This window comes from Desmodus rotundus, chromosome 2 (assembly GCF_022682495.2).
Source record: "Desmodus rotundus isolate HL8 chromosome 2, HLdesRot8A.1, whole genome shotgun sequence".
Taxonomy (NCBI): domain Eukaryota; kingdom Metazoa; phylum Chordata; class Mammalia; order Chiroptera; family Phyllostomidae; genus Desmodus; species Desmodus rotundus.
In genome coordinates, this window is record NC_071388.1 from 159,035,598 (window position 1) to 159,051,226 (window position 15,629).

Here is a 15,629-nt window from a genome sequence, read left to right on the forward strand (position 1 = left end):
GTTAAAGGGAATAAGTTATTTTATGATCATCTTTATTTTAAAGGTCATAAGTCCCAAAACTCAACAATTTGATAAGAAATGTACATATTGCTATCTTCATAAGTTTTATATAACGGTGGAATAAAACTGAATTCCCTTTATGTGATCGGAAGATAGCAGAATCTCAAGTGTGAAGCTGTATCAAATAAAGTCAAAGATTCAGAAGCTTTCAAACTACAGAAGTTTAATTATGAAAACTACTTTCTACTGTCACAAAAAAGAGTATTTATACATCAAAATTACAATGTATAATTTACATTTAGAAAAATAGCTCTATAATAAAAACTTTAACTAAAATCCTATTTTATAAATTTCCTAGTAACCTCTAAATAAGATCTTAGAATATCTTTGAAGCAATTAAAATTATAGCCTGAATTATTCATAGTAATCTCCCCAAATATTGAAATGTCATTTGCCCTAAGTATTTGTTTGAACTTTTCCTATTTCTCCTAAAGTGGGCACTTGACAGCTTGGTATACAGTCTCAGTATGACCATTATAATGTGCTGTGGTTTATGAACTACCCTTAGACACTTTTAATCAGTTTACCCATGTCACAGGCTACAACTATAGTTACTAGGACTAACAAAATTTCAAACCTACTTTGGCACTTCTTGATGTATCCCACTTCCCTTCTGTTATTATGTACACTACCAACTGTCTAAGGCTAATTCAGGAAACTTACAGAAATAATTAAAACACTATTGTTTTGAAGTCCGATTCTTAATTACCACTTTACTTTTAGAAGGATGTGCTTATCAAAAAAAAAAAAAGTTACACAAAAGCTCCAGAACTGGAGAACTTATACTTGTGTGTGGCAATAGCTCAAACAGCTAATGTTAGCATCTTACCAGGTTTTGTCAGGTTCTGCATGACATGAAAGGGAACAGCAATACTCTCAAATGTACCCAATCCATCTAACTCACACTGCGTAACAAGTTGTCCCCCCAGAGAGAATCCCGTCTTTCCAGTGGCAAACAAGGGTCTTTAGCTCTACATAGCACTGCTTGGGGTGCTATTTCAGTAGCCATAGTTCTGGCCTGGATGAAAAGACTATGACAGTCACATCTTACTGGCAGCAAGATCATGCATGATCTAGTGTTTTATACCAGGTTGGCATTGCTAAAGGAGATAGGAATCCATTCGTTTTCTGACGTATAGAAAACAATAGACCACTTTTTCACTTCCTGGGCTTATGGAAAGAGAGGTTTTCTAATTCCTTTGAAAAGGGAATTGGGGCCAGATACAAAAATAGCCTGTCATTATGTTCTCTTTGCTCAAAGGAAAGGAGTACAATAATTTGTCAGGAGGGCAGGTAATGGTGACAACCGTGATTAAGTAAAAATGTTCACAGACGTATAACATTAGTCAGTTTAGTTATATCAGTCACTTATGATGATTGGACTAGATGAAATATACATTAAAGCATATATATTTTTGTAAATGTCTTAACAGAGGTTTTCATTTTCCCCACTGTCTCCCCATCTCATCCACCCTTATCCCTCCCCTGGTCCTTATGGGAGCTTCCTACTGGTCTTGTCACCTTTCTGCAGTACAAAATTACCTCTGACCGGGGCTGGCACTCTTCTCCAAGACTGCCGCCATGCCTGTTCCATGAATGAGCCTGGAAGGAGCTGCTGTACCAACGGTGTGGCCAGAGAACTCCTCCTGTAGGTATACAAGCCATCAGCCCTGTGACACAGCCCACCTACCATCAGCCCAAAGACATCCTGATTCCAAGGATTTCAGCCCAGCAGGAGCCACAGCTTCCAACTTACAGGCTTGAGACCAAGCATTTTTATTGTCAGGGGGAAAAAAGTCCTCAACAGCTGAGTTTCACCTGCACAGTTCTTAAAGTGAAGTCAGAGAGGCTTTTAGAAGGACTCCCAACATGAACAATGAAATATCCTTGTGTACAACTGAACAAAAACAATGGCAAGACTTGGGGAAGTGAAGAGTTTTTCAGTGAAGGAAAACTTTGGGGGTGGGGGGGAGAAGAGGAATAACTAAGAGATCAAAAAAGAAATCAAAGGAAAACAAACAACAAAATAAAGATTGACAACAGGAACTCGTAGAGGAAGTCCCAATCCACACAGCATGGGGACTCAGTGCCAGACTCCTAGGTTCTGCTTCCAGGCGGATCATCAGTTTCCTGGTGACCTCCTCTGTTTCTGAGGGAAAGTATTTCTATGAACACTTTACCTACCTCCAGAAGGGACTACGTACAGTCAACAGAGCAGTCACGCTGCTGAATATATATAAAGGTCCTTTCTCAGGAGATGAATTTAAAGAGCATCTATAACCATAGAAGCCAGATGCTTTAGCAGTCTATCACCAAATGATATAAAAACTAGTAACAGCATGTCCTTTGTCCTTTTTCTTTTACCTCAAAATCTAATAGCCATTCTACCAGCCTTGAGTATTACTATGACCTTCTTTGTGATATCTGAAAGAAGTCTCAAAAATTCTTCCTGATTTAATTTGAGTGCCCAGGTGAAGCTCTAATTCTTACCAGATTAAAATGGGTATTTATTAACATTAGTATCTCATATTATTCCATGTCTACAGTTTTGTTTCCATTGAGAGAGGGTACATTTTTCACATCAACACTTCCATCTCCTCAGTCTTGTAATAACAGCAGTGGTTATGCCTAATTTATTCTTCCCTTTAGAGGGAAAAAGTCTATTTTAAAGGCACAAATGGAACACATTTTTATTTGCTGTACATATTGATAGTCAAAAACTCAAAATGAATCCCTGCTTTCTGAGGCTCCTACAGTCAGGGGGTGAAGATGTGGCCTTGGAAAAGTTCACTTTGGAGAGTTCCTGTTCCTAGGCAAACACTTTGGAACACAGTGCCGATGCAATTTTAACAGAAAACTTAGAATGTATAACATGTTTTATATTAATTTATCAATTAATAGAAGAAGAGTTTGGGTGATGTTTTTTTTGAATAATTATATCATTGTTAAAGCAATAGGCTTTTATTTTTTTAATTTATGACAAAAGCATATCAGCTATTGACAACACAATGTAGTACAACTGGTTATCTAGGTTACCTCGAGCTAATTCTATCCAGCAGAATATCCAGTACACTAGTGGGTAAGAGTAAGACCAAGGCGAGTCTGTACTGTCTGTAGCACACACCAGTCATGCAATGGCTTCTACAAGGCTCATGGCACCAGGCAGTATCAGCCACACAAGCCATTACGTAATTATCCACAGCATGCATTAGACATTTTATTGATGGAACATCAAAGAGGAAACAAGTAACTAATGGTTTTATTCAGTCTTTTAAAAACTCCAGAACCCTCTCCTGAATTTGTACATTCTGAAATGGATTACCAAAGTCTCAATGTAAGTCCCTTCCCCCAGAGTAAAGGCATCTCTAATAATAATTTTTAAAAAATTGTCCAGAACTCAAGAAAATGTTATTCAATATAGCTATTTATATAAATACTTGAAAGATGCACACAAGTATGTAATTTGATGTGTATAAAGAGCATATCTTTAAAAAAAGCATAGATGAGAACAATATATACAAGCACACAGATAACATCATCATCACAGTCCATGAGAGATACTGATGGTACAATAGCCTCTCCCCACTCCATTACACCTTGCACCCAATATTCTCTCCCGCCTTTCTCTCCTGATGTGCACAAGAGAAAACTATTCTTTTAATAAGCTTCAAACTAGAAAACATAGGCCATTTGGTCAAAAAAATTTTCAAGTTAGAATGGACCTAAAATTTCCTTTTACTTAAACATATATCTATAAATACATAAGCATAATTCATTTTATTAAGTGGGTACAAACATGAAAACTGACCTTTATCACAGATCCAAAAATCCTATAATACTAAACTCCAAGTTAATTATTTTCTTATGCTGAAATTCTATGGTCTTGAAATATAGCCTTAGAAATCTTTTTTTTTTTTAGCCTTAGAAATCTTGTTAAATGGCATTTGTAACAGTTTCAATGCTTTTCCTCTTTTCTTAAGAATTTAAAATTAATCTTTCTTTTCTTCATTATGGTTCTTTTCATTTTAGTTAAGAATATTTGCCTAAAAATGGACCCTCAAAACTAGGGAGGCAGGACAGGACGGGGAAGTGTTCAAAGTTCCCAGGAAATAGGTGAGCACCATCAGGAGAACCATCCAGCTGGCCAGAGACCCCAGGAATGATGTTGAAAGGCAATTCAGTTTTATCTTTTTCTATAAGAACCTTCCCATCTCTAGATTATGGAGCAGAATGCAAGCAGGATCCTGGAGGGTTTATATGTTCTTCAGTTCATACCAGATACTATAATAACTAAAACTCATTTATTCTGCTTTCAATCCTAATTAAATTTTCTTAAAATCCTAACTCATAAATCATAGTCTAAAGGAAAAACAAAAGATCTATAAAATGCTAAGGTTGGGATCTAATAACTACAAACTTTCATTTGCATAAAATACAATGATGGTGTAAACCACTCAGCTACTTCCCACACTAATTTTAATATACTAATCAACAGTGATATGAGTCTCTACTGTTAGTCTGTTGGATGAACTAACTCCAGTGACTTATTTTTAAAAATAGAAATTGAGAAAAGCAACCAAATGGAGGAGACACAAAGAACCATGATATTGAGATAGGAGGGACAAAATAAATTACAATTTGTTTGGGGGAAATTTAATTCTTTAACAATGGACACATGATAGAAATACAGGTATACTGTCACTAATACAGATATTTCTATCAAGTTATTTCCCAGGCATTTCTGCATATTTGGAAGTGAGACATATGTGCTACCTATTGAAAATAGAAAATGCAGCATTTTTAGTAATACAGAGTTAATGCTGCAAGATGAGATACAAAGGTTTTATGCTTTAAACTATAAAATCTAGGTAATTTTGAGTAAAGTCAACATTCTTTAGGAGGTAGAATGGGCAGAGATTGCTCTAAAGTAGGGAGAATGCCAAGATATGCACAGAAACCTAAAGAGTTCTCATGGGTATTTATTTGGGAAAATCTTACATGGAAGACAACTGGGCCAATGGGCAGAAGGAAGAAACAATCAGAGCCAAGCTAGAAAATGTGCCGCTAAGGTCACAGCAAAGGCACCACTGGTCCTTCTGAACACCTGTGCGTTCTCACCAACTGTACCATGGAAGTGACACTTCTTCCCTTGGGTTTAACTAAAAATATTTGTTTTAGAACAAAAGATTTAGTGCTGTGGTTCAGGAAAAGCTTGACTTTCAAGAGTTTCTCTACCACATACCGATGCCAATTCACACCATAAATGGGGCTGTAGTTCAGTTTTACAAAACGAAAAAGTTCTGGAGATCTATTCCACAACAATGTGAATATACTCAACACAAATGAACTATACACTTAAACATGGTTAAGATAACAAGTGTTATGTGTTGTGTTACCACAATAAAAAAAATTTCAAATATTAAAAAAGGAAAGGGTGAAGGGCTCAAGGTCCTTGAAAACACTACATTGTTTTTATTAAAAAGCTTGTCATAGGAAAAACTAGCTGATACTTTTCCTAAACAAAAACTAACTTCTGCAAATAAGTGTCTTTAAACTATAGTACATGGTGACAAATAGAAATCCAAGTTTATAGCTTGCAAGACCTCAACAATGTGCTAGTTTACGCACCTGTAAAAGGATTTAAATCAATGTCTGCATCCAACTCAGATGGCAACTGTAATATCCTAGCCTTGTTTCCCAAAACCAAAAATCCAAAGTGGGGATTCAGAGAATGCTAACTATTCTTGCCTTAACTTCCTCCTTCAATTCCATTCTTGGTGTTAAAATGACATAGAAGTGATTTTCCAGACACTACAGAGAAGCTCTGAACTCTCTACCCAAAAATCCCTTGAAGAATGAGGTGGTTACTCCATATTGTTTGTTCACAGCCTGTTTCATAAAGACTTTTGCCCAGGATGGCCCAGAACAAGAAAGTTTTACACCACCTATGTTAGGAATATGAGAGTATCAGTGACTCAATAAGCAGAAGTAATAGCATTCCTAGGTTCCTTAATTTTTGCAATAGTCTAATGCTTAGAAGAAAACAAAACTATTTTAATTTTTTCTACATAAATCCTTTTAGGAGAGTAATGCTTCATTTATTAACTAACTCCAAAATAAACAGCAATCTATATACAGTTACTAGATTTAGCAATTACAGACTGGACGAGCCTCACTAACTCCACTTATCACTTACAATCTTTTCTTTTCCTTACCAAATGTCACCTCTCCATTTCCACTTTTGTCAAACAATTGGAAAGCCACTATGAACATGGAATCTGGAGCACATAAAACAGATTCAAATGCCAAAAACTCTTGATAGGAGATCAACCTAGAATAAAATATAAGATGTTATTGGCTGGTAAAGAAAGGCAAAACATCAGGCACTTAATCTGCCTTTACTATATGAAATGTAGCTCAGGGTAACCAAATAAATGATGAAGAAAATTTTTCTTTATAAAGGTATTCCAGAAAATAAAGAAAGAACAAATGAATAAAATTAGAATATCACCTTTTTGAAAAGCCCTAGCAAATTAATGGACGTAGGCAATAATTAATAGCCTCTAACATCACTCGAAGAAAGAGAATTACACCAAAAATAATTAAACTTGAATCTGAACAAGTCTGTAGATCAGACTCTCAACCTTGGTACTTAATACTGCCACTTTCAGATGAGGAGTGCTTTGTTCTGGAGGCCTCCTGTGCATGTTAGCACGTTTAGCAGCACACCTGGCCTCTGCCCGCCAGATGCCAACAGCAAGCCTCCAGGTTGACAATCACTGCTCTAGATGTAGTCAATAATTAATGAAAAATAGAAAGGACAAAGCAACACGTTGAACACTATTATGGAAACACAATCAACAAAAACACAGACTGTAGAAACTACAGAGTAAACATTCTGTGGTGGCAAAAAACCTCCACAACATTCAAATTGTTTACATTTTTATTTACTGATTTGAGGGAAGGAGAAAGACATCAATTTGTTGTTGTTCCACTTATATACGCATTCACTGGCTGATTCTTCTACGTGCTCTAACCAGAGGAGATAGGACCTGCAACCTTGGTGCATGCGGATGACGCTCCAGCCAACTAAGCTATCCAGCCAGGGCTGAAAAACAACTTTTAAAGAAGATATGGAGGAGAACCTCATTAAAAACCTAAATGGGAGAGCAATTAATTATAAGATACATATTTTATTTGGATTCTCAATCAAGCAAAGTAAAAACAATTGTATATAAGAAAATCAAGAAATGAAGATGCTGATATAATGCAAATACTTGATGATATTAAGAAATCAATGTTAATGTTTTTGAGGAGGTTTTGTTTGTTTTGTTTCTTGGTAATTTTTCTTTTAGAGACACATGTTATCTTATATTTGCTTCAAAATAATCTAGGGAGTGAAGGAATTAATGGAGGTATAAATGAAACAAATTTAATAATTATTTTAATAATTATTAAAAGTGAGTGATGAGTATGTTGAATCACTACACTATTCTATTTTATATATGTTTGAAATGTCAATAATAAAAATGTTAAAGGAAAATTTAAAACAAAAAGGGGAGAGACTAAAAATTATTGGGTCCTCTAACACTCAGGGTTGTGAAATTAGTCAGTAGCCAAGATTACAGTGAAAATGCCTTCAGTGATCTCATCGAGCTGCCATATACTACTTCAAGTCACCTTCTATAGCAAGCTTGCTGCAAAGATTCCATATCATGTCCCTGTTGTTGGTAAGTGATTAGTATACAAGTTAACAGCATTATAAAAATCTATATATATACACCCCATACCCTATCTAAAGGAATAGACCTAATCCTTAATGTGGCTTCTGGGCCCACAGGTTCTGACCTCTGCATACCTTCCCCTTGCTCTCTGAACTCTGGCCCGCTCATCCTCAGCAACTAGAACAAGCCATGCTCCTTTCACTCAGTGCCATAACTCAGTAATTCATTTCCTTGGAATGATCCCACAATCTCCAAATTTTTGCCCATTTAATTTATACCCAATCTTTACATAGCTCAGCCTAACTACCACTTCCTAAAGAGAACCAAGTCAGAGTCCCCAGATGACTTTACCTTCCCTCCACACCATAACAGTAGTCTGTTTTTAAAATAACCAAGATTTCTACATAAAAGGTTCTTCTATTTCCTCTGCTGTGTAAAAACTTCTTAGTTTGGTATAGTCCCACAGAATGGGAGAACATATTCACCAATACATCTGATAAGGGGTTAATATCTAAAATGTATAAAGAACTTACAAAACTGAGCACCAAAAAAAACAACTCAATTAAAAAATGGGCAAAGGACCTGAATAGACACTTCTTCAAAGAAGACATACAGATGGCCAATAGATACATGAAAAGATGCTCAATGTCACTAATCATCAGATAAATACAAATTAAAACCACAATCAGATGCCATCTCACACCTGCCAGAATGGCTATCATCAATAAATCAATAAACAAGTGCTAGCAAGGATGTGGAGAAAGGGGAACCCTTTTGCAATATTGGTGGGAATGCAGACTGATGCAGACACTGTGGAAAGCAGTACGGAGATACCTCACAAAATTAAAAATGGATCTGCCTTTTGACCCAGCAATCCCATTTCTGGGAATATATCCAAAGGAACCCAAAACACTAATTTAAAAAGAACATAAGTACCCCTATGTTCATTGCAGTATATTTACAATCGCCAAGATATGGAAGCAGCCCAAGTCTCCATAATAGATGAGAGGATAAAACAACTACGAGACATTTGCACAATGGAATTCTACTTGGCCATAAAAAAGAAGAAAAATTTACCCTTTGCAACAGCATAGATGGACCTGGAAAAATTATGCTAAGTGAAATTAGCCAGGCAGAGAAAGACAAATACCATATGATTTCATTCCTATGTGGAATCTAATGAGCAAACTGAACTAACAAGCAAAACAGAGACAGACTCATAGATGGAGAGCAGATGACAGCTAGTGGGGGTGGTTAGGAGGCAGAGGGATTGAACAAAAACAAAAAAGGACTCATGGACATGGATAACAGTGTGGTGATTGCTAGGGGTAGGGGGTAAAAGGGGACTAAATGGTAATGGAAAAAAATACAGTAAGGATTAAATAAAATTTTTAAAAAGGTTTTCCTATATGCATGAGAATATTAAAGGAAAACACTTTTGAAAAAGTGAGAGGAAAACTTCAGTGTTCTATATCATAGGAGAATAGAACCTCCAGACGAAATTCTGACTAGAGCTAAATATAGAAACTATGGTTCTAGAAGTTACAGTTTCAAACAAAGCAACTGTCTAAATATTTTAGAGTAGATCATACAGTAATTGTCCCTGAGATCTGCATTTAGTGCAAAAACTCATTTTGCTGTTCATTATATAACCAGGACTTCTTCCAACTTTAACCCACAATCTCACAAATACTGCTTGGCTAATGGTTTTACTTTTAGACAACCCATCATGCTATTTATATCATACGGTGCTCCTCTACATGGCTCTCCAAATCAAGTACCTGCATTAAAACACTCCTGCTCATTTTACTATCTATTGGAGGAAAGGGAGTGGGCGAGAGAAAGAAGGGAGTCAGTATACAAAAGGGCAAGGTGCTGACTCCTAAACCTGCTTTTCCCACACACATAACTAAATCACTTAAACTTGTCAATATATTTCTATTAATGCAGATTTGGTCTTGGGTGATTATAAACAATCTTATGTGGTACTACTTGAAGTTACATACCAATAGGACTGCAAAAAGAAAAATAGACTGAAAATTAAGAAAACTAATTTTGTGTAATTGGGCAAGTCAATCAACCTCTCTGGGCTTAATTTTCCTTAAATGTTAAATGAGGGTGAGTTGACTTAAACATTACCAAAGTGTTTGATTTTCTTGAATTAAAAGTATTAAAGATACTAAAAGACCTAGCCAGAACAATCAGGCAAGAAAAAGAAATAAAAGGCATCCAAACTGGGAATAAAGAAGAAAAGTGGCACTTTTTGCAGATGACATGACTCTTCAAACAGAAAACTCCAAAGACTCCAAAAAAAAAAACCCCCAAAACTATGAGAAACAAGAAACAAATACAGTAAAGTTGTAGGATTCAAACTCAATGCACAAAAATCTATCTCATTCCTATATACTAACAATGAAATTTCAGAAAAAGACATGACAAAAATATTGCTTTTGCAATTGCAACAAAAAGGATAAAATACCTAGGAATAAACTTAACAAAAAATGTGAAGGACATATATACTGAAAACTACAAAGGATTATTTTAAAAGAATTGAAAGAGCCCTGGCTGATGTAGCTCAGTGGATTGAGTGCGGGCCTGTGAACTAAGGGGTCACTGGTTCCATTCCTAGTCAGGGCACATGCCTGGGTTGTGGGCCAGGTCCCCAGTAGGGGGCGCACTGGAGGCAACCACACAATGATGTTTCTCTCCTTCTCTCCATCCCTTCCCCTCTCTAAAAATAAATAAATATTTTTTAAGAAAAAGAGAATTAAAAGGACAATGAAATGGAAGGATATTCCATGTTCACAGATTGGAAAAATCAACATACTTAAAATGTCCATATTACCCAAAGCAATATACAGATTTAATGCAATCCCCATCAAAATCCCAATGACATTTTTTAAACAAATAGAACAAAAAATCATCAGATTTGTAAAGAACCAAAAAAGACCCCAAACAGCCAAAGTAATCCTGAGAAAAAAAGAACAAAGCCAGAGGTATCACACTACCTGACTTCAAATTATACTTCAGAACTACGGTAATCAAAACACCATGATACTGGCAGAAAAAGGGACACACAGGTCAATGGAATAGAAATAAGCACTCAGAAATAAAACCACATGTATGTGGGCAAATAATTTTTGACAAAGGAACCAAAAATACACAATGGAGAGAAGAAAGCCTCTTCATAAATGGCACTGGGAAAATTAGAAAACCACATGCAAAAGATGAAAATAGACTACAGTTTGTCCCATGTGCAAAAATTCAAAGTGGATCAAAGGCCTAAATATAAGACCTGAAACAATAAATTATGCAAAAGGAAACATAGGTACTAAACTTATGGACCTTGGTCTTAGAAAAAATTTTATGAATTTGAACCCAAAGGCAAGGAAAGTAAAAGCAAAAATAAATGAATGGGACTATATCAAACTAAAAAGCTTATACACAGCAAAAGAAACTGCCAACAAAACAAAAAAGCAACCAACCTAATGGGAGAAGATAATTGCAAACAAATGCTCCAACAAGAGGTTAATAACCAAAATATAAAGAACTCATGAAACTCAACACCATGGAAACAATCCAATTAAAAAATGGGCAGAGGACCTGAATAGACACATCTCCCAAGAAGACATACAAATAACCAACAGATAGATGAAAAGATGGTCAACCTCACCAGCCAACAGATATATGAAAATATGCTAAACTCCACTACCCAACAGATATATGAAAATATGCTTAACTTCACTAGCCATCAGGGAAATATAAATCAAAACTACAATGCGATACCACCTCACACCTGCTAGAATGTCTTTTATCAACAAGAAAAGTAATAACAAGTGTTGGAGAGGTTGTGGAGAAAAAGGAACCCTCATTCACTGCTAGAGGGAATGTAAACTGGTACAGCTCAAATGGAAAACAGTATGTTTTCCAGAAAATTTAGAATAGAGTTACCATATGACCAGCAATCTCACTTCTGTGTATCAATCCGAAAAAAATGAAAACATTAATTCACAAAGATATATGTACCCCAATGTTCATTGATTGAAGCAACATCATGGTGGCCAAGACATGGAGACAACCAAAGTGTCCTTCAATAGATGATTGGATAAAGATGTGATACATATATACAAGGGAATATACTACTCAGTCATATGAAAACATAGAAATACTGCCATTTGCAACAACATGGATAGACCTTGAGAACATTATGCTAAGTGAAATAAGTCAGTATGAAAAAGAACCATATGATTTCACTCATGTGTGGGATATAAAACTGAAACTCATAGACACAGACAACAGTATGGTGGTACCAGAGGAAAGGGGAGTGGAGGGTAGTAAATGGTAAAGGGAGTCAAATATCTGGTGACAGAAGATGATTTGACTTTGGGTGGTGGGCACACAATGCAATGTATAGATCATGTATCACAGAAATGTATACTTGAAATCTATATAATCTTATTAACTAATGTCACCCCATAAATTTAATTAAAAAATAAAATAATAAAAGACTTTGACAATGACTCTTAACCTTTCTGAAGTCATAGACCCATTTGAAAACCTGGGATTTCTCCCAAGAAAAATGTAGATACAAATTCACTCATTTTGTATTGTATTTCGGCAAGTTCAGGAACCTCTGAAGTTCATGAAGTCCATGAACAGGAGGTTAAGAATCCCCATAGTTCTAGAAAATGTTACCTTTCTCTGCTTTTAGAAATTATCTATGTTTCACCCTGGCCAGTGTGGCTCATTTGGCTGAGCATCATCCCACAAAACAAAAGGTCACCAGTTTGATTCCCAGTCAGGACACAAGCCTAGGTTGCGGTTCGTCCAGGTCAGGGCTTGTACAGGAGGCAACCAATAGATGTTGCTCTCTCACATCGATGTTTCTCTCCCTCTCTTTCTCCCTCCCTTCCTGCCCCCTCTAAAAAAAATCATCTATGCTTGATAAACTTATTTTCATTATATAACAATCAATCAGATTTCCTACCCAATCCCAATCTGACTCATTCCAAAGACAGAGAAAACCAGGTAGTTCAAGAAGTTTTTGAAATTGAAATAGAACATATTTACGTTTTAAAAAGAAAAACAGGTTGTTTTTTAAGTAAATACTATTCAACATTATTAGATTCTTAACTAGCCAAAATCCACTTTTGATCTATTCTAGTCTGCCAACTTAAACCCTTGATTCTACTTGACCACACTTTTAACAACCCAACTGAGTCTGGGAAAACCACATGAATGAAGCTTCAAAAAAGATACACTACTGAGATGGACAAGATGGTCACAAAAGAAAACATCTGAAGAGATATGTAACTCTAAAAACAGGTCTCCAATCAAATTATTAATAAATACTCTGATCATTTCTAAAAGAGCTAATTGTATATGCTACCTTTAATAACTTTGAAGAAGGAATTCTGATTAAAAATAATTTTCATATGCCTTACTGTTTAAGCACTATTGACAGACCCAAAGTTAAACGACCCATAGTAACTTATCAGCTGATTTAACTTTTTTAGAAACTAGACACAAAATATATACCAGTTTCCCAATATCTGCCAATGATAAACTATATAAAATCTTCCCAAGATATAAAATACTCATAGTAAATTTCATGCATTGTGCTAGATTTTGCAGGAAAATACAAATGAATACAATATTAACTCTGGACTCAAAGAACATAGATAACATTTCTCCTTGAACTATTACAATAGTCTCCTAAAAAGATTTCACTGCATTCTGGCTGGTGTATCTCTCCACACCATGCCCCTCTCCTTTCTTAGACAGTGAAGAAAAACTTTATTCTCTAAAAAAAAAAAGATTCACCGCATTCAAGTCTTATCCTATTCCAACCTACCATTTTTCTAAAATCTTATTATTTGTGATAATGGAAATAATATTTAAAGATTCCTCAAAGATTACCTAGTTTTTCAGTTTTTCACACGAGCAATTCCACAGGTAGGAGAAAAAAACTGGGTCCTCAGAGGCCTAGGGATGTACTGTGTTGGCCCAAAAGTTTTCTTGGTAATATTTCTGTGAGATGGCTCTAGTAGAGCTTAGTTGCCTTGAGCTTCATTCGAAACAATTTTGTTAGATTGTATTGTGATAGCTGTCATGTCAGCGTGCATTTAAAAAAAACTTATCAAGGGGGTTCCGGCCCTTGATAGAAGGGTAGAAACCCTTCACTTCCTCACACAACCAAAAGGAGGACAACAACCAATCTAAAAACAATAAACAACCAGAAGTGCCAGAAAATCAAACTGCATGGAGCTCCGACAATGAAGAAATTAAAGAAACATTGGACCAGACCAGCAGGAAGGAGAGAGGCAGCTGGGAATGCAGAGAAGACCCCTGGCAAGGGATCAGACTATGGGGGCGGGGCTGGCTGAGAGTCCCGTGGCAAGGCAGCACACCACAAAAGTGAGGCAAGGCTGGCTGAATAAGAAACTAAGACTCAAAGCTAACTGCCATGGCAGAAGAAACTCCCAGTTCTCTTGTGTGAACTCTCTCACACAAGAGTTCATTGGAAAGTGGGGCTAGAGCTGATCAGGTGAGCCACATTGTTCCCTCTCTGACCCCTCCCCCACAGTGCCACAATGCTGCAAGGAGGGTTGCCCTGCCCTGGAGAATACCTAAGTCCCTGTCCCCTTACAACATAATAGGTGTGCTGCGACAAAGAAATATGACCCAAATGAAAGAACAGATAAAAATTCCAGAAAAAGAGCTAAGCGATGAAGAGATAGCCAATCTATTTGATGCAGAGTTCAAAACACTGGTAATCAATCTCAATTAAGATACTCACAGAAATGGTCAAGTATGGTCGCAAAATGAAGGAACAAATGAAGGCTACCCAAAGTGAAATAAAGCAAAATATTCAGGGAACCAACAGTGATGAGAAGGAAACCGGGATTAAAATCAACAGTTTGGAACAAAAGGAATAAACAAACATCCGGCCAGAACAGAATGAAGAAACAAAAATTCAAAAAAATGAGGAGAGGCTGAGGAGCCTCAGGGACTTTAAACATTCCAACATCTGAATCATAGGAATGACAGAAGGAAAAGAATAAGAGCAAGAAGTTGAAAACTAACTTGAACAAATAATGAAGGAAAGCTTCCCCAATCTGGTGAAGGAAATAGACTTCTAAGAAGTCCAGGAAGCCCAGAGAGTCCCAAAGAAATTGGACCCAAAAAGGAACACACCAAGGCACATCATAATTAAGTTACACAAGATTAAAGATAAGGAGAGAATCTTAAAAGCAGCAAGAGGAAAGGAGAGAGTTACCTACAAAGGAGTTCCCATAAGGCTGTCAGGTGATTTCTCAAAAGAAACCTTGCAGGCAAGAAGGGTCTGCAAAGATTTGAAGTCATGAAAGGCAAGGACCTACATCCAAGATTACTGTACCCAGCAAAGCTATCATTTAGAATGGAAAGGCAGATAAAGTGCTTCCCAGATAAGGTCAAGTTAAAGGAGTTCATCATCACCAAGCCCTTATTACATGAAATGTTAAATGGACTTATCTAAGAAAGAGAAGATCAAACACTATGAACAGTAAAAATGACAACAAACTCACAGCTATCAACAACTTAAAAAAAAAAAGAAAAACAATGAAAACAAAAACTAAGCAAACAACTAGAACAGGAACAGAATCAGAGAAATGGACATCACATGGAAGGTTTTCAGTGTGGAAGGGGAGGGGAAGAATAGGGGCAAAAGGTATAGGGAAGAAGAAGCATAATTGGTAGGCATAAAATAGATGGGGAGAGGTTAAGAATGGTATAGGAAACAGAGAATTCAAAGAACTTATATATACAATCCTTTGACATGAACTAAGGTGGGGGAGAATGCTG

The 15,629-nt window shown here is 36.3% G+C and overlaps 1 protein-coding gene across 3 annotated transcripts in view; it reads right to left on the minus strand.

Moving 5' to 3' along the window:
* SLC25A12 (solute carrier family 25 member 12) overlaps nucleotides 1-15,629 on the minus strand; it is a 164,348-nt gene that overhangs the window by 48,801 nt on the left and 99,918 nt on the right. For 2 of the 3 annotated variants that reach the window (XM_024561595.4, XM_024561596.4), the window contains exon 4: nucleotides 6,276-6,391. In XM_024561595.4, the coding sequence (XP_024417363.1) occupies nucleotides 6,276-6,391 (116 nt within the window). Of the gene's footprint in view, nucleotides 1-1,602; nucleotides 1,707-6,275; nucleotides 6,392-15,629 lie in introns of those variants that run through there. The other variant, XM_024561598.4, reaches the window with a different exon arrangement.